Source organism: Chaetodon auriga, chromosome 3 (genome assembly GCF_051107435.1).
Source record: "Chaetodon auriga isolate fChaAug3 chromosome 3, fChaAug3.hap1, whole genome shotgun sequence".
Classification (NCBI taxonomy): domain Eukaryota; kingdom Metazoa; phylum Chordata; class Actinopteri; order Chaetodontiformes; family Chaetodontidae; genus Chaetodon; species Chaetodon auriga.
Window position 1 is genome coordinate 24,476,740 of NC_135076.1, and position 24,986 is coordinate 24,501,725.

The 24,986-nt window shown below is 44.9% G+C and overlaps 2 protein-coding genes across 7 annotated transcripts; one reads left to right on the forward strand and one right to left on the reverse strand.

The window, feature by feature from the left end:
- Nucleotides 1–1,691: 1,691 nt before the first annotated feature.
- LOC143318244 (uncharacterized) lies at nucleotides 1,692–11,005 on the forward strand. Of its 2 annotated transcripts, none has more exons than XM_076726349.1 (19): nucleotides 1,692–1,825; nucleotides 2,397–3,571; nucleotides 3,721–3,875; nucleotides 5,089–5,286; nucleotides 5,370–5,646; nucleotides 5,741–5,856; nucleotides 6,241–6,269; nucleotides 6,382–6,416; nucleotides 6,590–6,758; nucleotides 7,995–8,154; nucleotides 8,265–8,394; nucleotides 8,476–8,510; nucleotides 8,591–8,669; nucleotides 8,757–8,791; nucleotides 9,823–9,892; nucleotides 9,996–10,067; nucleotides 10,201–10,220; nucleotides 10,454–10,487; nucleotides 10,901–11,005. In XM_076726349.1, the coding sequence occupies exons 1-19, from the start codon at nucleotides 1,817–1,819 to the stop codon at nucleotides 10,989–10,991; spliced, it is 2,889 nt and encodes a 962-aa protein (XP_076582464.1). In that variant the 5' UTR covers nucleotides 1,692–1,816; the 3' UTR covers nucleotides 10,992–11,005. The 2 variants fall into 2 exon arrangements, with proteins under 2 accessions (XP_076582464.1, XP_076582465.1); XM_076726350.1 differs by having other exon boundaries at nucleotides 10,204–10,220.
- Nucleotides 11,006–12,519: 1,514 nt separating this feature from the next.
- prkaa2 (protein kinase, AMP-activated, alpha 2 catalytic subunit) lies at nucleotides 12,520–23,308 on the reverse strand. Of its 5 annotated transcripts, XR_013076997.1 has the most exons (11): nucleotides 23,126–23,308; nucleotides 21,759–21,900; nucleotides 20,267–20,360; nucleotides 19,578–19,722; nucleotides 18,594–18,681; nucleotides 17,900–18,124; nucleotides 17,437–17,599; nucleotides 16,896–17,234; nucleotides 16,684–16,810; nucleotides 14,177–16,159; nucleotides 12,520–14,135 (listed from the first exon to the last, which is right to left on the reverse strand). XR_013076997.1 is itself a non-coding variant. In XM_076726351.1 (10 exons), exons 1-10 carry the CDS (start codon nucleotides 23,223–23,225, stop codon nucleotides 15,909–15,911), a joined length of 1,674 nt encoding a protein of 557 aa, XP_076582466.1. In that variant the 5' UTR covers nucleotides 23,226–23,308; the 3' UTR covers nucleotides 12,520–15,908. The 5 variants fall into 5 exon arrangements, 4 of the variants coding, with proteins under 4 accessions (XP_076582466.1, XP_076582467.1, XP_076582468.1 ...); XM_076726351.1 differs by having other exon boundaries at nucleotides 12,520–16,159; XM_076726352.1 differs by lacking the exon at nucleotides 23,126–23,308 and adding an exon at nucleotides 22,695–22,917 and having other exon boundaries at nucleotides 12,520–16,159.
- Nucleotides 23,309–24,986: the final 1,678 nt, after the last annotated feature.

A 24,986-nucleotide genomic window follows, 5' to 3' on the forward strand; every position in this document is an offset into this window, starting at 1 on the left:
GGTGTGTGTGTGTGTGTGTGTGAAAGAGTCGGGCCTAATGGTGTGCGCCTGGCAGAGGTGACCCCCACTGAGTCTTTAGTGTAAAGCAAGTGCCACAGTATTTTGTTGTAATTTAACACGCCTTTAATGGCCTGTCACATTCTGCTACACTGGCAGCCTCTAATGCAAGCTGTCATAAGCTTTATTAGCAGCCGACTGCAACACAAGGACTTGGGCCTGCTTCCTCTTACTTTCAAATGGAAAAGGGAAGCACGTCACAACAGCTTTGACACATTTCATTAAGTCCATATTTTACAGGATAAACTGAAACTACTGTTTTTAAGGCGTCAGTTCGCCCAAATCGCACATAAAACGGTGTCTCATTGATGCACGGTGGCATCTGGATGTGCTTTGTTTCTTTTTTACCTGCGGAGGTTTTTGAAATACTCATCTGAGATCTTGTCCATCGGCCATATATTGTGGAGGTGAATGGAATCTTGTTCTTGCTGCTCATTGCGTTGAAAAATGACATTTGACAGCAGTGTGCCGTTCCAAAAAAAAAAAAAAACACTGTCACACTTTACCGGATAATCCACAATCCTCACTGTCAGCACGTTACTGTCCAGGACAACCAGTACATTATTTTTGGAAGGACTGCTTGAATTTTTATAATGTTTGTATTTTTTCAATGCTGGACAAAGAACAGATGAACCTCAGTTCACCTCCAGTGCATTGTGCCAGAAAGTTCAGATTGATATCTCCAGACTTAAGCAGATAAAATGAAAACAATCTGCATGACCGAGTGAGAAAGTGGCCTTTTGCAGCACCGAGCCTTTAAGTTTCATCTCATTTCCAGCTGAAATGTTTTCCAGTCCACCAAACATGTCTCTGCTCTGACCACACCGGTGGGTTTCTGTTTAATAATCAACCAAACAATGCTGCAGTCCTCTCATACAGTTACAATATGTCCAATCTCTCATGTGGACTGAAACCGAGGCCTCTGAGTTATACAATGACAAGCAGCGATTTCTTTATTTGAGGTGAGTCCCTGACACACCTGTCAGTGCCAGCTCAGCTTGGCAGTAGGACAGACTATCCCTCGCCGCTGTCCTCTGAGGGCCTGTGGTATATGTATGTCATATTACAAATGCCTGCTTAAATGCTTTTGTATTGTGTGTGACAACCCTGGAATGTTGACCGACCTCTTGTGTTTCCTTTTCCTCTATGTTTACCATCAAGAATCAATCAAAGCCACAGACAGCAGACCATGCGTCTGATGGCACATTACCTACAGACCTCACCTTCTCACAGCTGCAGCACGCGCTGCATTGCAAAGCAGAGGCTTCACATGATTTTCTGTATGGTGGAAATTTAACATTTATAAGAGCCACAACTCCAGGTTACATGACAGTGAGTCACATTTGCGCACAGGCTCCGCGCGCTGCCAGCCGGGCGACATTCCTGAAGGACACACACACACACACACACACACACACACACACACACACACACAAAAGTGCTGCTCAGAGTCAGTGAGTTGCGTTAAATGACAGACCCGTTTGACGAGACGGACTGTTTTCCAATGATGAGTGTGAGTATTCCGACTCAGCCTCATTCCTCCACTGAAACCATCTCCAGTGCGCATGGGACGCACACTTCTCTCGATCCGAGTGGGCACAGGGCGGTGAAAGTGTTGGATTTTATTTTTTATACATATTTTTTAAGTTAGTGCTGTCTTTTCGTTGGACACAATGAGAGGCTGAAGAGGAAATTCGCCGGAGTTCAACTTATTTGACGAAGAAGGCTTTTGTCGTGTCGGTGGATAATTAGAAACTCAATGGATCAGGTGCGTTGACCTTTATTTTATTTGTAGACCTGATTTATTATCTCCAGCTCCTTCCGGAGAGAGTGCTTGACGACAGTTTGAACTGTTATATGGACAATATTGGCAATTATTATGACATTTTATGCTACGTTAACAGGTGTAAGTCTGCTTCCTGTCATATGAATCTTTAACGAGCTGTGACTCAGTTCGTGTCTGTGAAGTGAATGGAGTCATTGTCCAGCAGCTGCAGTTATTATACAAATCTGAGCCTCTTATGTCGTGTGTGTGTGTGTGTGTGTGTGTGTGTGTGTGTTGAAACCCTCCTGATTGAGGCAGATCAGGTCCGCCTACTTTCTCTATTCATCTGTACAGAGTGACTAATGCATATGCAAATGATATAAACCCAAAACCGTCATTGTGTTGCAAAAGGTGATGAATTTCCATGATTTTATTCTTCATCTTACCATCACACTGTTGTAAACATCAAGTGACAGGTGTTTCTAAGCTCACACAACATCAGATGAACATAGAATTCAGGTATTTTGCTGATATTGAACTTCAGGTTTATTGCATTGTATGGTGCTTTAAACAGGAGAACACGCTGGACTTTGAGGCCTTGAGGGCCAAGTTCCAAGACCAAGAACTCCTCCTGAAGCAACCTAAGTTCAAACCTGCTCTCCCAGAGAAACCAAAGGTTGTCCCTCCTCCCCAGAGCCCCCCTCACTTCCTCCCCGCAGGAGCACGCCCCTCCCTGCTCACCTCCATCAGCCAGAGCCTGGAGGGGAAGACGGCGGTCGCCCCCAGAGTGGTCTTCAAGGATGCGAAGAAGGAGAGCAAGAAGTCTCTCATCCAGATAGACAAGAGTGAAGGGAAGCTGAAAAAGAGTAAAGACAAGGCGACAAGTGCAAGCAAAGAGAAGCTTGATGAGGATCCATCAGATCAGAAGCCGAAGAAAGAGAACGGGAAGGACAAGAGGTTCTCGCTGGGGCTCCCTGTTGCACCGAAGGAGAGTGCTGCAGAGCTGGTGCCGGCCATGCCTCCACCTAAAGCCCCAACGGCCACTAAGAAAGGCTTCCTGGGTTTCAAGAAGTCCTCAAAGAAAGATTCCCTCCATATCTCGGCTCCCATCCTAGACGCCCCCAGCTCAGATGATCCCGGACCAGCCCCTCTTATCCCCGTACCCACTAACTTTGGTGATGCACCACCAGAGCCTGAAATCTCCAGACCAAAAGCCCTTCTACCAAACATCCCCACCTTACCTGACTCCAGTGCTGCAGTGGAAATTACCCCACCCCCCACTATCCCTGCCTCTCCTGACTTCAGCCCACCCCCTGCTTTTATTCCTGACATCCCAGCCCCTCTGGACCCCACCCCAGAGAGTGAAACCCCACCAGAGATAGAAACTCCTGCCCTGCCCGTTTCCAGGCCGGCCAGCCAAAACGAAATCATTCAAAGTCCACCCAGTGCACTCTCAACACCTCCACCCAGTCGTGCCATCACTGATCCTCCTCCAGTGGCCTCCTCTCCCTCTCCAACACCTCCTGAACCTGACGTTGGGATCGAGGATATAGACATAGCTAACATGGAGATACCCCCTCCTCCAGTCATAGACGCTCCATCCATTCCGCCGTCTCCTAAAGCCGAGCGTCCGATCTCAGCCCTCTCGGCCCTGGAGAGGGCGGAGGACATGAGCCCAGGGAAAAGGACTCCAACGTGTGACCAGAGGATCTTCAATGCTCTGGAGAAGGCACGCAGGAAGACCACCAGGTAAACAGCATGCAACTTTTCAACACAGAAACATGTCTATAGCACAAATAGTGAAGCATTGTTTGAGTGACGGCAGAGTTTAAATTTGATTTATACTATTTGGTAGACCATCATAGAAAAACACAAACATCTTATAATTCTGTTTTCAGCCCGCAGACAAGCTCCACCACATCCTACTCCATCACCCCACCTCCAGAGGAGCTTCCCCTGAGTCAGAGTCCCACCACTTCTTTGCCAGACCTCCCACCCATTGATTACGAGGACCGGGCAGGAAAACCAGCACAAGTTAACGGCTTCGACCACCGTAAGTCTGGTCTAATCGGCTCTTCTCTCCTCTCTGCCTCTTGCTTTCTGCTGCACTTTCAGTATTTTGGGATTTACTTTTACGGTTTCCATGAACGTGATGTACACAGCAGCATATCTCATTATTATCAGGGCACCTGGTACATGCTGTGCAGCTGCAGAACATCCTTCGTCTGTGTGGGGCTTCATCCATACAGAAAACATGCACAGTATTGTGTGTGTTACAGGGTTTTCTCAGGTGTTGTTTAAGAGAAGCAGCGTCAAAGATACACAGGAATGGCCCTGGCATTCCTCTTACGTGCCAGAAACAACTGAGCAGCAGGCAGGGCCGAGCTGCAGAGGTATGTCAGCAATGAAGGGAGGAGGAGCAATGACAGGAGCGACAGTGTCCATCATTATGACAGAGTCCAGCAGGGACAGACGCTGTTAAACTGACGATGCAGACGATGAGAAGTGAGCCTGCTGCTGTGCTGACGGTCACTTCATTTACACAGTTTATCAGCTTTAGACAACCTCATGTCATTTGCTGTTTCATTAAGTCACGTATTAAAGTGAGACATTTTATATTCATGATAACTCTAGAGAAGCCTTTTTCTAAGCCAGATGATTCAAGATCATCGTTGAAGAGTTCAAGTTATTGTTTCTTTTACAACGACCTGCTGTGCAATGCAGAATGATAACATTTGAAGGTTCACTTTGAATACAGTTTGGATATATTTTGCATTGTAAGGAAGAAAATGAGTATAATTGAATTAAATTCTACCTTTCTAGAACAGAGCACTTCAGAAGATTAAATTAAAAGAAGTGTCTTCAAACCCAAAGTTACAGAACCAACACAAAGACGACGTTTGAAGAGAGGTCTGCTGTACATTTGTTCCTTAAGCTGTGCTGATTTTACACTGGTAATTGCATTATCTCCGCTCTGCAGCGTTACATGACAACAGCTTCCACAGAGTGTTTGACTGGTTTGGTTTCTTCCACTCCGCTTGCTCTCGCCTCCTCTACCTTTGAAACTTCTTGCAGGTGCTCCAGCTGAAGGTTTTAGCGTTCTACTGTTTTTACTGCATTGTGCTCAAATGCAAGTCGTGCTGCTACAGCAAAGATGTCAGATTTTAATATGCAAGCAGAAAATATCCGACAAACTAGCCACAGATGGTACATTAAGACTCTAATCATGATGCAGTCTTGCATTAACATGATGGAATTCTTCGCAGGGCAAGCCTCTCCAGTGTTGGAAGGCATCGCCGAGGAGAGGCCGGACCCTATCCCAGAGCTGTTGGTGCTTCCGCCTCCTCCACCCAGGAAGGTCCACACAGACCCTCAACCTCTGAATCCTGCTCCAGAGAAGCCACACAGACCCCTCTCTGTCAACCCCAGTGATTTCATCCCTCCTCCTCTTCTGGAAAACAACGGTGTGGCTGTCGTTACATCTAAAACGTTGTGAAAGCACGCTCAAGCAGACCCCTAATAATTTTGTGTTTCCGCTCATCCACAGAGATCACTGCTCCTGAATTCTCAGAGACCGACACCATGAATGTGCCGGAGTTCGACAATTTAGCTTCAGATGCTCATTCTCCAGAGCTGCCGGTATCAGAGTGGGGGAATGAGGGGTACACAGGTCCCGACACTCCAGATGCACAGAACCTGAAAGATTTTTACAGTAATGGGATAAATACTTCAGGAGCTGGTGCAGCACCAGCGTACGGAGACGAAGTTCCTGCACTACCAGAATCCTCCCTCCCGATCTCCCAGGAATACCCACCACAGGCAGGGTAAGAGACGTGAACATGACTGACTCTCTGTGCTTTAAAATCCTTGTTCATCTCTTGAGAGCGTCCTGTCTGTCCTTCCCTCTGACTCACCCAGACTCCAAGTCGACAACGGCAACTATGAGAGCACAGAAAATGTGTACGAGACCATCAACACGTCTAACGCCAAAAAGAAAAGCGGCGGTGGCAAGAAACGCAAAGGACCACCAAAGAGTAAGGCCTCCTCACAGATAACACATCAGCAATGAGACATTCGAACACCGGATATGATGAGTCGTATCGCATCAGAACATCAGTGATCAAACAAACATTACGTTCTCTGTATTTGGCTGCATGAAGTGTGACAGTAAACTCAGTCTAAAGTTGAATGTCCTAAAACATTTCACATATCCTGTGAAGAAAAAGTGGATTTACTGTTGGAATTTAAGCACGAACTGAAAAAAGAGACATGCATTTATGCCCATTATTGGCTCTCATGGGCATAAATAGATAATGTTATCTTATCTTATGTTGTATTAAATCTGAATACTATAACACTGTGAACGTCCCTTGTATTTGAAGTTGTCTTACACCTTTTAAAAACTGTGTTTTCCACAGATCCGTATGCTGAGGCAGCCCCGGAAACAGTTCGTAACTTTTCAAATTACACAGATTCTTTTTTTTTTGGCTCATCTGTTGGAGATTCTCGTGATGTAGTGCGAAATGAGTAATGCTTTATCTCTTTGTTGGTGTTTACAGAGCGAGGAGAAAAGCAAGACGGGCAGGTTCGGCAAGTAAGGCCTTATTTTTTGACCCACTTCTCTTTTCATCTCGATTATCCCCCGGACACCGTTAGCGATGAGAGAGTTCGCTTTGCCTTTGTTTCCCTCATAATCTCCTCTGCCGTTTAAACGTGCAGCGAGGAGTCCCTTTCACAAGACCATATCCCTCATTCTCTCGTCTGCAGGAGCGACAAGAAAGCCGCAGCAGAGGGGCCGGATGAGAAAGAGCTGAAAAAGAAAGAGAAGCAGCGCCTGGAAAAGGAGAAGAAGGAGCTAAAGGAGAAGCAAGAGAGGGAAAAGAAGGAGCAGAAGGAGAGGGAAAAGAAGGAGAACGAGCTGAAGAAGAAATTCAAAGTGAGTGATGTTATTTTGACAGCGAGGGGAGGTGCAGAAGGTGAGGGAACAGCGGGGGAGGGTGGTGTATGTGTCTTGGCATACAAACCTGTCTGGATTCATTCCTCCCTGTGGAAGAGCCGAGCTGAGCAACATGTGCAGCCTCAAAAAGAATCTGAGCAAGCAAACATCGTGTCGTTGTTGGTGATGTTCTCTTCTTCTGCAGTATGTTATTAAAAAAACTTTCTCCAGGATCCTTCTACCTTCAGAAATGTTCATCTGGACCAACGTCTCAGGCCAAACTGAAGGACTGTAGTTATCAAAGAACTGGCGATGCAGTCTTCCAATTAACACCATAAAGCCACGTGATAACATACCACCCAGTGTATTTAATTAAAGCAGCTATAATAAATATTTTGATATCACACGATTACTGTGTAATCAGGGTTGCTCACAGACAGATATCATCCAACTCTGCAGAAGCGTTTCAGAAGATCAGAACAGAATCACAATGGGCTTTATTGGCCAAGTGTGTGCACACATACAATGAATCTGACTCCAGTTTAGACATTGCACTCAATGTACTTGCATAGAAGAAAAAGGACAAACAGCTTAATGAGGACACAAGTTTAAAACACTGAGTAAGAAATATGTAACAAGTGGTGATTTTAGTATCTTTTGATTTGTTACGAACGTGCAGCCACTCTCAGAGCTCTCGTAACGTTGTTTTTGGCCACAGCAGGTGACTATTTCTGGCCAAAAAAAGGATCTAAAGCTGAAAATTAGCTGCTGAGCACCAAACTGCACACAGTCAATGTTAGCAGCTAGCTGGTGCAGCATTTGTGGAGCACAGTGGAGCATTTAGCAGCTAAAGAGCCAGATAGTTCCCTCGGGATTTGATAGAAACTGAGAGTTCAAAAAGAGAGTGCATATTGAAAAAAACATCAGGTGCTGCAGTATCAGTGTATTGCAAACAATACATTTTCAGTGCAATCACACTGTCATACAGGGAAAGCACAGGAGTGACATTAACGATGGCTCAGTTCCATTAAGTGTCCCAGTGAGCCAGCAAGCACAAAAGCATGACCTCCTTTAGGTGGAATGCAGCCATCATTAATGTTCTGAGGTACACCTGTGATCTTCCCGCTGAGACAGGTTTATGTTTATCACACTCTCTGCAATGAGCAGAGATTTATGTGTGCGTGCTGTACGAGTACACGTGAATACGTGCTGTTAACCTGCGGCTGCGTTTGTTAGATCATAGGACACGAGGACGCCATGTATGAGGCAAAAGTAACTGTGACGACCAAAGGACGTAAGGACGACCTGCCCGTCAAGAGCGGGGACATCATCAGCATCATCCGAACGACCAACTGTCCCAAAGGGAAATGGCTGGCCAGAGACAGCAGCAACAACTGTGAGTCCAAAACGATAAAACGGCTGCGTATCATCAGCAGCGTGCTCAGAGAGGTGGCCTGATGTGCTGTCGTCGCTGACTGTGGATCACCGCCTCTCTCTTTGTCTCAGACGGGTACGTCGCAGTGGATCACGTGGAGCTGGACATCAAGGAGATGTTGGAGCTGGGAAAGAAGGCCGCAACCACCCACAAGAGCGGCAGCAACGCAGTGGAGGCGGAGGTCATCAGCACGGGGAGCAGGTATGTGTGCACACGCAGCTTCCCGCTCTTTATTCATGAAACGGTGACGTGAACTCACGGCTGTTTGTGTCTTTTTCTCAGGGCCTCAAACCACTATCCGCTCTCAGCAGAGAGCTGTAAGTACCCTCCTCTTCCTCCTCATATTAGCAGTATATATTTGAGTCTTTCTGCAGCAGTTTGATGTTGACGTGTTCAGTCACAGATGACAGTGAGGAGTGGACCGGCGACGATGATGAACCCCTCTCGCCTGCCCCTGAAAATCCACCGGCTCCAGTGTAAGTCCATGTTAGCCGGAGTCTGTGTGGCTCTATTGTTCAGTTCTTCCACCTGTGGAGACCAATGCTTTGTCTTCTCCTCTGCAGGAGCCACGCCAGGACAGTCTCAATGCCAGAGATGGGTAAGACGTCTCTATTTCTGACAAATGTTACCTCAAAGTGTGACTGCTTGTCCTCGGGCTTAACGCCTGAAACTCTGTAATTGTTGTCGCTATATTGTCACATATTTTCATCTGACAGTAAGTTATATACCACACAAACAGTGTGACACATGCATTTGTCATGTTGTATCTCCACCATGTTGTTATCTTAGTGGGTGTGTGCAGATACGACAGACAAAAGACACTATAAACATCTTTAGATCCCTTTGACGAGTTAATATTGTCAGCACCAAATCTTTAGCCTGCCGTCTGTGGGTCAGAACAGGAGAAATTATGTCATATTTTTTGTCAGTGGTTTATCTTTTGCTGTCAAAACACCTGAAATCGACATGTTGTTCCCTGTAAAATCACATAAAGTCCATAAATTTGATTGAACTGAATCATAGAAAAAGATCCTTATCACTGCAGAACTTACCTGAGAATCAAAGTTTTTAGGTTTTCTTTATTATTATTTCAGTGAGGATTCTACTAACAGAACATCCTGCAAACAGGAAGTGCTAATAGCTAATTCGCTAACTGACTCACTCCATGGCAACATTAAACTTCCTGTTTACATTCCTTTAAAGCATTATTGGAACTGCATTTCCAAAACTAAGAGAATTATTATCTAAAGAGAAATAATAGCTAACAGTAACAAAATCCGCTAATATGAACTGTTTTTCATGTCGCACCAGAAGTATTTATTTGTCGTTGCTGATGGGCGGCTCGCTGGTCTCAGTTCTGTCTGAGAAAAAAAATCACACTGGGTTCAAATCTGCTGAAATCATGAAACTTTCCATTTTGAAAGCCTTACTGACCTCTCAGCCCCGTTTGCATTCTGTGCATACCGAAGCGCGTGTGACTCATTAGACGAGCAGGTTGTGTAAACAGGAAGATGTGAAGGTTTTGTGCCTTCAGTGCAGATCACCTGCTGTCACTGCGGCGTAATGACCGCCGTGCAGAAGGTGTGCGTTATGAAAGTGCATTATGTTTACCGTCTCACTTCTTTCTAGGAATGCAAGACGTTAGCGTAAACCACCAGCACAGCCAAAGTGACATCAGTGCAGACGGCCCCTATGTCCAGTGAGTTCACCAGCTTTATTCTGACAAACACACACACACACACACGCGCACACACACAAGCAGAGTGTGAGTTATAGTAAATGTGTGTTTGTCTTTTTATCAGAGCTCGACATGAAGCACTTCAGAAATTGGCCACATTTTTCCATTCTCCCAAACCTGTGGAGCCAGAACCCAGGTAGGAAACAAGCCTGTGCACCTGCTGTACACACACACACACACACACACACACACACACACACACACACACACACACAGAGGCACAAAGAGGGTTTTCATTTCGCTTTTCCTTTTTTTTTTTTTTGTTTCAGCAGCACTGAGCCAGAGACAAGTAAGTGACCCCAGATCCTAAAATACAGAAAAATGATATAGAAGTCTTGTATGGAAATACACAAAATACTGTGTGTGCAATTTATAAAAACTATATGCTGTGCTATAAATCATGTGCGTATGATGGTGTGCAACATGATCATTCCATTTAATAAAGTTTATTGTGAAGACTGAATAGCATAAATTCAATCCATCCATGGTGTGTCTGATGCATGGAATCGGTTTCCCTCTCAGGTCCTGTGATTGTGAACGCGGAATCAGTTCAGCTGTAAGTAAAACGCACACACACGCACACACACACACACACACACACACACACAGACAGAAAAATGCCGAACATGTTGAGCAACCTGTAGTCAGACACCTTTACTCCTTCTGGCCTGGAATGGATGGCTGGCCATGAAAAGAGCGAGTGTTTTGTGTGTGAGAGACGGACGAGGAATCCGCTCAATCTCCGACCAGGAAGTTAAGTTGACTCTTGTCTTGGTGGTAGAATGAGTCGGTGAGTTCCTGTCATGTGCTTTTCATATTTGTCGGTAGTGTCATGTTCCTGGTGATAACGAGGTCACCTCCTTTGTCCCGACTGGGCCAGCAGACGACATGGCAGCGCCTGCATTCCGTACATGCGTTCATGGGGAGCAAGCTGTAGGAAAGACTGAGTTATTTTCTGCTTTTCCACAGGCCCAATTCAGCACAGGAAATGGATTTTGATCTGTCGGATATGCTCATTTTACCTCCTCCTGACATGTACGCTGACAAGGCCATGGAGTGATTCTCATCAACAAGGTGAGGATGAACCGCCTGGACTCTGGACGAGACGCCGTGCTCTTCACACGCTGATATTTTTTTTCTGTTCGTGCCCGCAGAACAAAAAGCAGCCAGGCGGAGGAAACAGGATTTGTCTGTGGTGTCATTCTTCACGCTGTGACTCGACTCGTCACCTAATACTGTGACTGCAACTCCATCTTCTTGACTATGATCTCATTTACCCGGTGACTGCATGGATGGATCAGTATGATGATAACAAGAGGAGGAAGATCAGAGGATTTCTGCATCATCTCAGGAACCGTCGCCATCAACCAGAAGTTTTTCTGAAGCGTGACAGCGGCGAGGGACGGTCTGCCCGGCGGCGTGATTGAGCCTTGGACCGAGGTGATCTGCTGATCCCAGGAAGAACTCACAAACTGCAGACACAAACAGGCTTTCTTGGTACTTTGACCCTGGGGGCACTCTTGTAGGGAAAATTACTCACTTCACGTGCAAATACCAGAAAGTCCAATCTATTTAAAGTGCTGGAACAATGGAAAATGTAGATTTTTCTCAGGTGTTTTTCAGGTTAAGACAACGTCTCACACAGTGGGAACAAGCATGTGAAAAACATGGAGAAGTGTTTACTAAACATCTGCATCCATGTTTGCAGTAATTAAGTCTTTCTTGTGCCAGGTTGCTCCTCGGGATCCACCACTAATCCAGTCTCAGAGCTTCAGATATCAGTGTCGGATATTTATCTTAGTCTACACACAGCAGTTTCAAGGGTCGGATGAAATTAGTGTCCTACAGCACACACCTGTTACCAGTTTACAGTGTTGGTAGCAAAGGAGTAAATAGCAATGTGGCTGATGAGCTTAAGAGATGAACAAAGACTTCAGACATTTTTCGGTTTGGTCATGAGCAGTAATTAAAAATCCTTTGTGCAGCCAGCGGTACCCACAAGACATGAGATCCCTTCTCATTAGCTTCATGCTATGTCCTCTTCTACAGGTGCATCTAAGACGTGTACTGGTCAGTTTTTTTCCAAGTGTTTGTACTTTTTCTACTTTAATTTAGCATCATTATTTTGTTAAGGATCATTATAGACTATAGTGCTTATGTAAGTGCTTATGTAACTACTCGCGTAGTAGTATTTAAAAGCACATTTCATTTTAACAGTTATTATAATCTTTAATGGCGTACCAATGAACAATAGCATTGAGTGTAATCTGCTAGTACTGGCTGCTGTGTGTTGGTCAGAGCTGTACCTTCTGGAGGGAAGCAGCATCCATAAACTTTCTTTCTTCTGTTTTAATGGAGCAGATGTCTGGGAGGTGTCGCCTCCTTTCTTCCCTCAAGCTGATGAATAATAAGTATTACAGAAAGAGAAAGTAGTGTGACGATCACCTGAGGTCATTCTCATGTAAAATATTGTTGACATCTAAGGGTGCACTTTTGTCTGGAGAAAAAAAAAAAACACAAAAATAATCCTCTGTGATGGGTGTGTTCGTGTAACGTGTTCAAAGCCTTTAGGACAAAGACGATTTCCTTTCATATGTTTGTTTAATGTTTTTCAATAAATACTCATTAAAGTGCAAATCATAACAGCAATATCATGCAGTGCATAACAAGAGAAATCCAAACCCCAATCAGACAGAGAGACCAGGAGAGACAGCTGAAACACACACACTCACACACCCTTATATACATTCTTTCACAATGACCAGTGTGCGCACACATATCACACCCACACACACACACCCACACGCATGGACACACATGGCATACACCGGGGTATTTAAGGTTACACTTATCATAAGAACCCCACCACAGATACACAACGAGCACAGCTTTGCTGTAGAAAATACTCACTTTGGTACAACATGGAAAGTCTGTGTTTGATTAGGCCCTCTGGCATGTGTTTCCCAGCTCTGAACACAGATTAGACTTTACATGACTAACATGCCACTGGTAGTTGCATACAGTTGTAATGGTACAGTTACAGTAAATACTGGTTATATCAGGGGCTTTTATGACCCATGACCTCTGCAAGGTAGTGCACTTTGATCAGTGTTTTATACTGTTGTCACAAGCAGCAGAATCCAGAATAAATGCATAATGCACCAGATGTGATCCTGATGTGGCCGAAGTAGCTCACTATACAGAGGATGAGTCGTTTAAGACACAGAGCTCGAGTGGAACATGGAGAGCTGAGGAACATGGGTTCGCGTTTTCAAAGCTGTGGGTGCAGTTGCATGTGAGCTGCAGCAGGGGGCAGAGTTTCTCCCTGACATTAGACTGAGTTGAGTGGAGTAGGAGCAGTCACAGACAGGAAAGGCGACCCTCCACAGCACATAAAAACAGACCACAGGTAATAAAGGGTTTCAGCAGAGTAACAGAATGTGGCTTTCACTGGTTCAACCTAAAGCCTTCTCAAAGCTCCCGTAAGGCAAAAATTAACCCATTTCAAACACAATGCAACCGTTAAAACCGTGTAGAGTAACAACCTTGAACCTCAGTCCACATCAAATTATTGTAGGTCCAACTTTCAATTAACAACACTGTAACTGGTTGAAGAGTTGAGTAGTTATCCAGACCAGCGTGTGTGAAACTCCAACATGGCCAAATTCTTCCCATTATTACAAAATGTTAGCGCTCTTATTTTAAATAAAAAATAAATATTGCTATTTGTCATTTTTCAGAACTGTTTTAGCACTAATCCCGGCCTCCTTGCCCCAAGCCTGTGAAAACAACAATAATGAATCAAACGTAATAATAACAATATTGGCCATTTTGGGGTTTCCTGTATGAGACACCAGTCTAAACGTGCTGCCCACCCAACCAGCGTGTTCTACTGAGAACAGCAGACAGGCAGCAGTCCAGTGCTCTCCATCAAAAGAACAACGCTGCGTTAAAAACCGAGAACAGTCAGAGTGAGACAGACAGACGGGAGGTTTCATCTGAGCAGCGCCAGCTTTCACTTTACATTCAGCCAGAAAAGATTTAGACAAAATATTGTCTGACAGCCAGCAGCCTACGGTACGATCTGACAGGATAACGCAGAACATTTAGAAAAGTCAAAACCCCATTCATCAAAAACGTAGGACCAGGAACAACAGGTACAGTAACGCATCCATGGAGAGTGTGACGCAATAAAACGATAAATCTGCGAACAGTTTTTAAATTCGGATTGAACAGACGACACACAGACAGACAGGCAGCAGCTCCAAGACACCAACGCATCACGCTTTGACCTTCGTCCCTACAATCTCACAAACCGCCGCAGAGATCCGTCCAGTCGGTAAGACAACATGACAGTCATGTGACACGCTCTACCCATCTGATCTCCGTTACACACACTGGCTCATGCACACACTCTCCTTGAACATATGCACAGAATTACTGGGTTGCATTCTTTAAGGCAACTGGAGAAAGGTTTCTGTGGCTTATGACGTCCTGCAGCGCGGACACACCATCTCACACGAGTCTGCCCGCGTCCTGTTTCACCTCTTCACCCATTCATGCACAGGATGAACGCGGCGCTGCTTACATTTACTGCTAATACAATTAGTAGTAATTTAGATTTCATTTATCGGGTACATTTTGTTGAGGATTTGCTTGATTCTGGCTCACTATTATATGTGGGCTGTTGTACAGTTGGTTGGAGAAAATCAAATTCAAGACCTCACATTAGGGAACAGGCACTATTTTCTGTGGGACATTTGCTATTTTTTCACAATTTAACAATGGTTAATTGTAGCCCTAAAAACCTCCACAAACAGCACAAGACTTGTCTTTTTTCAGATGTAACAGCCTCGTCGTTGTTTTTAAATGATGTTCTGTACATGCATTAACAGTTACTCAACTATGTTAAGGAGTCTGTGTGTTGCATATTAGTGACAGTTACTGAATGTATAAAAATGATAAAAATAGAGATATGTACAGTATGTTTGAAATACATCGAGTCCGTTTCTGTCAGGTGATTGTGAGAACTCGTGTGAGACGGTGTGTATCGGTGCTTCACGCTGAACGCAGGACGCAGTCAGATCCATTATCGTCACTATCCTGCTGTGCCTCTAGGTTCATTGATCTTCTACACTATTCAAAATCAGGATAAAACTCTGTGTTGATGCTGCGCTTAAATAACTGAACTACAGTGCCTACAAAACAATCTTTCAAAAATAAATATGGTTCTGATATCTAAATAATAATAATCTTCTTTAAGGTGTATAAAGTCTGTTATTTGGTATACCTTTGTCAACCTTTTCAGCTACCTAATATGATTGTAATATAAATATAATATACATGAATAACAAAAGCTGTTTCTTTACAAACCATATAAAACCTGAAATCAAATTTTACATGTGTCAACGTTCCCTCAGACATGGATTTACTGTCAGTTTTAACAACCCGCGCCTTAATCAAAATATAAGACAAGAAGCAAAACTGACCTCTGATCAGTGTCTGGGGAAAACTCAGCAGGATGTCCCGCCATTGAGTGCTATGGTGGGTGATGACTTTTCAGCAGTTGGTAACAGATTGAGGGTATTTGTGGGAGGAGTGACGGTGAACTTGACCTTTGCTGGCCTCCACTAGTTCACAGATTCCCGTCCTCGGATCAGTTTTCACAAGCCGTGGCCTGACGTTTAAACTCGACGACTCTGACCCGAGGACTGTGTCAAAAGAAGAGAAAAGAAGCTATTCATGTGCCTTTCTGAAAAAGGCTTCCTCTCTCTGTCTCCTTAATCTGAGGTGACAGGCATTGCTTTTCACATTTCCATTCACCCTTCCAGTGCAATAAAACTGGAACGGAGAAAAAGAGAGACAGAAAGAGGAAGTCACTCCAAACATCTACACTCCCTACATCCCGGAACTCCAATTGGCTTAAAACTCCCCGCTGGCATCCAGGTTACAGCGAGGGTTAGGAGGTCGACAGGTCTCAGCGTGCCAGCGTGGTGATCAGACTGGCACACATTTCAAAGAAGTCCATGGTGTGTGATCCCTGACGTGGGGTGAGCAGAGGGGAGCTGCCGGACAGAGACCCCGGCAGAGAGGAGCTGAGCTGGGGCAGATCGATGGCTGGGCTCGCAGAGTCGATGCTCAGTCTGGGCCTGTGGAGACCGGCCGTGGAGCCCGACCTCTGAGGAGTGGACGAACCCGATTTAAAGCCCACCGCCTCGATGATGTCATCTGGAGGGGTCACATGAGCAGGGGACAGCAGCGTCAGCATTCAACAGAAGAGTAATTCATGCCCTTTACATGTTGCTACATCAGATTCATAATAAGCGTATTTTTCTATGTGTATCTTCATGTCTATCTAAATCAGATTTAAAATGAAGGTGAAAGAGAAACAACTAAGCACACACGAAAGAGCTTTAAGAAAGCGTCCCTAAGAAGTAACCTGCACAGGCTGAAATCCAAGTCTAATTTTTATGCTAAAATAAGCACCAAAAGTGTCCTCTGCCACCTGATCTGCATAAAAACCACCTCAGCTGTTCCAACTCCACCAACTCAGCGAAAGCAGATTTTCAAAGCAAGAAACTGGGGGGAGGACACACTGAACTGCAGAGTACTGGAAAGCACTCACCAGCTTTGCACCTGCACTAAGGTGGAGCCACGCACATTGCACAATAAAACAAAGTGGAAAATGATATGAATTTGCTTTGCAGTGGTGTATTAAAAATGTGTGTTGACCAGTTTTGTCTGTCACTAACCATCGATGCTCTTGAAGTCGAGGAGGTAGGATCTGTTGTCCACCTGGTACAGCTGCAGGCTCATTTTCACCAGGTTTCCCGTCACTGGATTCTTCCTCCGCACTCGTAGGTGGTACGGGTTCACCACCTACAACGCAAAGTAACGGACAAGCTAGTTCATACGTTCACATATGAATGCACAATATATGTACATGTGAGACATATCCTGCTACCTTCCAGTCAAAGCTGAGCTGCCTCATAGCTCTGTACACTTCAGCCATGATATCATAAGGTCTGCTCTGACTCCTGATACCAAGGTGCCACTTGGCCTTCTTCACTGCCAGCGGTTTGGGTCGGGTGGTGTTGAGAGCATCCAGAGGACAACGAGACTTGGGGCTGTCGGCCAGGAGCGGAGGCATCCTCTCTGGGTGGGGTTTGACCCCGGGGGGCAGCGGCATGCCCTCTTCAATGAAGGAGCCCTGGGGAGGACTGGAGGCCAAGTAGAACTCGCTGGCTTGGGTCATGATGCGCCGGTTGTCTATTATAAGGTGGTAGGCCACTGCTAGCTGATCCTGCATCCACAGAGGGAGGGTGGAAAGTCAACTGCCAGGTGATCCTCTAGGAATATTATGTCCCCAGAAATATATAGAAACACACATACTGTACATACATACATAACCTTGTGAGGTATAACACAAATGTTACAGCGGTCACAGTTTAATGGCCAAAGAAAACACTCATTTATTCCTGACAGAACAGTGAATGTGTATGTACCTGTGGGTTCCCGCTGTAAAGGCTGGACACAACCTCGGACTCAGTGCATTCAAACTTTTCACACACTTCCCTCACAGCCTCCTCATCCAGGACTGTAGCATCGTACGAGGGGTCCTCGGGGAACAGGTAGCCTGGCAGGTCCTGCTTAAACCACTCGTGTTCCCTGATAGAGGAGAGAATAAAAAGTCAACTCAAACTACTGTCAAGCTTTTCTTTACTATACAACCAAACCTGACAACAGTGATTGCTGTTGTCAAACACAGCAGTCTGTTTGTGTAATGACACTTCAGATGGGGGACGGGGACAGCCACAGGACAAGAGGAGACACACAATCGTATGTATGTATGGAGTATTGAGGGCAGTGAATAAAGGTCCGGGGAAAAAAAAGAATAATGAGAATTTAAAAACACAGAACCTAAAGGAGGCTTCTGGCCACTTGACCCGACGAAGCAGGGGTGAGTACCTGATGTCTTTAATGGTGGCTCTCTTCAGAGGGTCCACCTGCAGCATGAGCATGAGCAGCGAGGCCACAGAGCGAGTCAGGTACTCTGGGATGTAGAAGACGCCTCCTCTGATTTTCTTAAACAGCGTGGGGACGTGCTCATCGTCAAAGGGCAGAGTGCCGCACAGCAGGGCGTACAGGATCACCCCACAGCTCCAGATGTCCACCTCTGGGCCTGCATAGAGCCTGAAGAAGATGTAACAAGAGACAAAAAGAGCCGTACACAACGTGTCACTCGTGTTTTTGCTTGAAATGCCCATCCCTAATATCTGTGCAGGTCTATGCAGATCAGTTGTGTGCATGCTGTGGTGACAATTATCACCAAGTTCATTTTTTGTGTTTAGCTCAAGCATAAAGACTTGTTTTGTTTGGTACCTTTTGGAGTTTCTGACCTCTATGCGCTATGTGTCTGATTAATAAACATGGATGTAAACAATGCATGATTTAAAACACTTTAAAAGGGGGTTTGCAAAATGTGTCATGAGGAAGGAGATGCATTCAACACGTCTGTTAGACCTCGAGGACACACAGAGTGCGTTTCAGGCGCTGAACGTGTTTATACACAAGAAAACTCAACAAGGCACCTTTAAAGGTTATTTTCTGGAAAGTGACCACTTTGTCCCTAAAGCTACTGATCTTTAAAGTCTTCACACACCTTCCTGAGATGACCTCGGGAGCAGCGTAGTTCGGTGAGCCACAGCTCGTCCGCAGAAACTCCCCATCTGACATCATGTTTGACAGACCTGCACACCAAACACAACACATATTAATCCCCTGCAGTCTTTACTCTGACAGTAACACAGACTAATGAATCAATCCTCTATTATCATTATTGCTATTGACCCTTTCATACACGCTGGTTAAATGAAACATGGCAGAGCACAGGGAGGGTGAGAGGTACACACCGTGGACACAGCTGATATCTTTATCCTCCTTTACCCTCCATGACTCTAAGCTCTGAACACAAAGCTCATCTAATTGGATGAGCCTCTCTCCGCCTGCCAGGCCCTGAGTCAAACGCTGAACACCAGACGCTCTGTGATGTGCTGACCTTCTCTTTATCTTTTATGCCTGTTCCCTTAACACTCCCTCTCGCTGCTCAGCAGTGTCCGTTGCTCTCAGCCAAAACACTTCTCCCGCTGTACACCCCTGCCGCACCCCAACGATTCCTTCCCTATCAGATGACACCGGGCCTCAAAGCTTCCTGCCAGACATGATATGAGACCTGGCCGTTGCTAGGGGACGTCTCTCCACCCCACACACCCTGCTGCACACACAAGAGCCTTCCTGTGTTTTTGAAAATATTTCTCTCTTTCATGGTCGTATTGCATCAGGCCCACAGCCTCTTAACCAATCAGCTCAAGCAATTACGCGACAGCAGATAAGAAACTGCGGTCCGCGTGAAATTCATTCTTATTTAATCATGAGGCTAACAGGTGTGATGATGGTGGTTTCACACGTTTTACAAGCGTTTAATTTAGTGTATCATTACACTTTGACTTATAGCTCTACAACAAACTCCTTTATTCCCTGATGAGTACAGTATATTCAGTTATGTTCAGCTACGCTCTCTCTCCTCTTAAATTCCATAACAATTCTTGTGCCAAGCCTATCCTTCTGTCTGTTCTGTGTGTCCTACCAAAGTCGGCTATCTTGGCGTTCTTGCTGGCATCCAGCAGGACATTCTCCGGTTTGAGGTCTCTGTGGACCACCATGTGCCTGTGGCAGTAGTCTACAGCGGAGATAATCTGCTGGAAAAGACGGCGAGCTTCTGTGTCCTCCACCTGGAAGACACAATGTGAATGGACACGATTGGACTGTGGACTGAGTATTTCTCTGAGACAAAAGCATGTTACTGTGCGAATGTGAGACAGTGCTGCAGAGCAAGCCAGGAAACTGAGTACACACGTGTCAAAAGAATGGTGAAGGTTATGTGGCGCCTTGTTTAGAACAAATTTCTCATATTCAGGGTTGGTCATGTGGTTGATATGGCTCTGGGCCCAGATAAAGTTCAAGTAGGATTATTCTTTTAAAAATAAAAACCACCCCGAGGAATATGTCTACACATAGCTCTCAGCATCTGTCTGTACTTGTACAGCTGTCTTTGTGAGAACCAGTTTCAGTTTTGGGAGTGAGGACATTTTTGGAAAGTGAGGACATTTTGACCCATCCTCACTTTTACACGGACCTTCAAAGAGCTGTTTGAGGGTTCAGACTTCTAAGGGTTAGGGTAGAATGAGGTCTAGGATTAGGTTAAGGGTTAGGGGTAGGCATTTAGTTGTGATGGTTGAGGTTAACATACCAGTCAATTAATAGATGAGGTCTTACCCTTCCATGTTTGCAGATGTAGTCAAACAGCTCACCTCCAGACACATACTCCATGACCATGAAGAAATCTGTGGGCGTACTTATCACCTGGTACCTGAAACACAAAGTACCAACATGAACTTACTGTACATTCATTAAAAGTACAGCCTGTTTTATGTCATATCCATAAATTTAATTATAAACATACCAATAATAGGCTTTAATCTTAACTCTAATCTAAATGTGTTTACTTCAAAGCATGCACAGAACAAAGACACAGAAACAAATGTGCACAAAGGTGAGGCTAAGATGTGATGTATGGCTGCTGAGGGTAGGCATTATTTTAATAAAGGTCAGGTATATTAAGATTCAGGCCCAATCTCATGAATGGTTGCTCCTGGGAGACTCTGCACTTCATCACAATCTACTTCATTCCTGTCGGCGAGTGTAGCTCCACTCGGCCGGCGCCGTGGGAGAAATAAACACACACCAAATCACAAATTCTTACTTTTTCTCTTGTCCAGACACACACATAGATTCTACGAAATATAAACAGTGAAAGTCCTTAAAGGGTATTTTAAACCATTTGTTCTAATTCATTTGATTTCATGCTGTTTTACAAACAGGGCCTATACATCACACAAAATCTGCATTGCTGAGTCCAGCATCCATGCCTAAAGTTGTCTGTGACAAATAAAATATGTGTGCTTGTGCCTGTGTTTGTGAGACAGCGCTCCACAGCACTACAGACATCAGAGCTCACATATCTGCCATAGCTCGCAGTGTGACAGTGAGTGGACTAACCCTAACCCTGGCCTAAAAATAACACAGATTGTTGAGAGACACAGAGAGACATGGACTGTCAAGGAGAAAGAGGCCAGGGAGCCAGAAAGACAAGAGAAAGAAGTGACACCAGGTCAAAGAAAAACCAAAGTGGAGCCCGGACACCTGGATGAGGACAAAGATTTAGTCATGTCCGGCAACTTTTGTCATCTGAACCTGAGATTTGTACTAAACAGAACAGATTTATTTATCCAGTTCCAAGCCTCAGTGTGTGTTTTTGTTTTTATATTCCTTTAGGGACTTTAAACTGACTGCTTTTTGAGGGTTAAGACTTGGGTTTAGGGTTAGAAGTAGGTTACGGTTAGGGTTAGGGGTAGGCATTCAGTTGTGATGGTTAAGGTTACAGCAAGGGGGTAGGGAATAATTATGTCAATGGAATGTCCCCATGGGCATAGTGATACAAGTGTGTGTGTTTTTTGTGTGTGTGTGCGTATTGGTATGTTTGTGTGGTCTGCCTCCTGGGAGCCCTGCGGGCATGCTCAGGACAGCGCAGCTGTAGTAAACAAACAGGAACAAGCAAAGCATGCCACAACACAGGGAGAACGCATCAGAGCAGAAGGCCCACATTACAACAGCCACTGATTTAACAGAGCTCAGTGACCTCGATGTCTCCGTCAGCACTGACAGCCTTAAGACCTGACAGAGGGATGTGTCGTCTTTCTCCACTTACAGCTTGATGATGTGCGGGTGTCTGAACAGTTTGAGATTCTGGATCTCCCGTTTGATTTTCCCGACGACATCGAGACTGCGGATCTTCTGCCGGTTTAGGATCTTTACAGCAACTTTATGGCCTGTCAGCTGATGCTCGCCAACTGAAAGCAAAAGAGCACAGACATGAAGCAGATGCAGCACACACAGTAAAACTACAGGGGCTCATACACAGACAGTTAGGCACAAGACATATGGATGCCCAAAAAGGCACAAATGGGTTCAGGTTTGATTTGGGTATCTGTTGAACAGCAGGCTTCAATGTAACAGTATTTTACAAGTTTTGGTCTTTATTTGCTGCCATCTTTGTTTAAGGAGTTTGAAACATCGCTCTGTCTGAGGCTCTGAAGGCTCTGAAGGCTCTGAAGGCTGTTACTACAGCTGCAAACCCAGATTCAAGCATTCATAGAAAGGGTGGATGAGCTGGTCTAAGTCCTAAGACAAACAAATCCTCATTATCAAACCACTATCATTAGAAAAACAGGATTCAATTCGGTATTAAAACCATATGAATTTAACATTTTTGTGTGGATTCTACTAGCTACCTCCAGGGATGAATACACTGATTTTCCCTCATATAGGATTTATGTCCTTTAACATATAGCCATGACTCCAGGTGGGTCTACCCCCTCGCTAAGCTAGCACATCCCTCAAACTACGCACATATGAAACAGGCGGTTTGAGAGTGGAGTTAAAGCTCACAAGGTCACGCAGAGTGGCCGAAAACTAGCTAAGAAAACTGAAATAATACTAAATAATACGCCTCTTCGGCCAAACTTTTCGCCTGTGAAGGGTTTTCCCGACTTAGCGAGCCTTGAACATGCTACTGCTAGCTTGCAACGAGGTAACGTATGGAACTAGCTTGACCGTTTACAAACATTTTGTCAGTTTAGCTCACACGGTGGGTTTCAGGGAGGCGGTGAGCTTCTCAGACGTCCTTTACCGCAAGACGGGGCAAAGAAACCGCAACATAAACTCCTCATCATTTCACGTTATTCGGTTAAAATGTGAGTATGACTGTGCATCTCCCCGTAGCTGTTGTCCTCCAGGTGGTTACACCTGCCATAGCTGACAACAGTGGCGACAAACAGGGGGGCTTCGGTGAAAGAATTTGACTTTCAAACGAGCGGATTCTCAGAACACATTTACGTTCTAAATCCCTTGTGTCGCTGGCGTCAAGCCATACAGCTACGCAAACTGCTCACGGAGCGCCGGCAAGTTCGACGCTGTCAGTGGAGAGGGGAGGCACGGCGACTACTTCATATTCCTCCGACTGAACGGCGCAAACGTACACATTGAGCTCGGTATGACACAAAAGCATGACTTAACTCTTCACTTTCCCGAATGTTCCCACTCCGAGCGTGTCGCCGAGGATGTAGTGGCCGATCTTTACCCTGCCTTCGTGTTTCTGTTGTTGCCGCTCTGCCATCTTCTCCGTTACCGACGGCTGGGCTCGCTCGGTGCGGTGGGTGCGCTGCCTGGCTGCCTATGGGGCGCCGAAGGGGCGGGGCGCGTCGCTTCTCTCACCGCGAGGAAAGACGGGGGGAACCACTGACGAGTCGACCCCGTTGTGAACGCGCGCTGTCGGTGAATACCGTTAAAGAAAACCGTAATTGCTTTTCTGGAGGCCAGGCATATGTCGTAAAGCCCGGGATTATCCCTCTGAGAGCGCGTCGGCCTCTGCTGTTTGCCCTGCACCGTGTGCGTCTCCCACCGACCTCCTGTTGTGTCAGGGTTTGCACGCCGGCCAGTCACCTACCCTGACAGACAGGTCAACGAGATACCAAAATAAACGATTGCTAAATACACGGCCGAGGTTAAAAGTAAAGAAGCACATCATAAATCAGCCGATGTTTACACCGGCCTGTAAAGACACCTGTCTCTTCATGACAATTCAGATTACCTGCTGTACATGAAGTATTTATTTTAATATAAAACAATATGACCTGGCTTTTTGAGAGTTCAGAGTTAACATACACGATTCACCCTCAGTGACAAAAATAAAATAATAATAAAAAAGCCTGTTATGCAGGGAGCAACACATCAAAAGCATTTACTGATATCCTGGGTTATAAATGACAGTCCGTGTATCTGCTGCATGCAGTGGTGGAATAAGTATTCAGACATTTTAAAAAGCAGCACCACCTCACTGTAATTATACTCTTATCAAGTAAAAGTTCAGCATTCCAAGTTTTTCTGAAGTAGACAGCAAGATTTTTAAATTACAGTACCAAAAGAATGGCCTATTTCAGAATAATGTATTTTACTGGATTATTATTATTGATGCATTAATATGTTCATCACTTAAATTCTGCAGCGAATCTCAGTTACTTTATATAGCCCAGTGATAAATAATCATTATTTATTATTTGACATATATTTTGTATTAATGGTCGACTATAAATCTGCAAAGGAACAAGTAAAGTTATCAAATAAATGCAGTGCTGCAAAAAGTACAATATTTGCATCTAAATGGAAATACTCAAGTACACGTACCTCAAACTGTACTTAAGTTCAGTGCTTACTTTGTTTTGTTTTTGCAAAGTACACAGCCGAGGCCATCAGAGCAGAGACAAGAGTTCACTGTGTCCTTATGAGCTATCAGTCCTCCTCCTCCCAGAGGTCATATTAACACAGCGTCATATCCATCGTGTCTTTGTTGGTCCACATCAGAGATGCTAAAAAAAAAAAAAAAAAACAACTACTCAGATTTTATTGAAAAGCGCCATACTATCGATAATCTTCCATTAACTTCCTGGGACACAGTGGGCTGGTTGAAAAATGGTCTGAGAAGTGAACTTCATGGATGGCTGAGCTGACAAATAAGATTGAGGTGAGTTGTTCGCGTTTTAACCACTAGGTGACAGTGTACGTTTAATTTATCACTGTCCTGTAAGAGTCCTGGAGCTGCCTCTGCTCCTGTCTTGTGCGTAAGGATCGAGCTCTCTCGGGAAGTAAGAAGCACTTGTGGAACTGGCGACTTTCCTCATATCAAAGCTAGAAAAGAAACACTAATCCTTATGCTTTTAAATAAACCTGTACTTGGATTGTGTGTGAGTGGCTTCACTGACCGATCACATTACAATTTGCGTTGTTAACTTTGTTTGAAAGGATCAATTTTAATAGATGATCAAATTTGCCTGCGTTGTTTTTCTGTTCAACAAATCCCCATTACACAATTATTCAGACA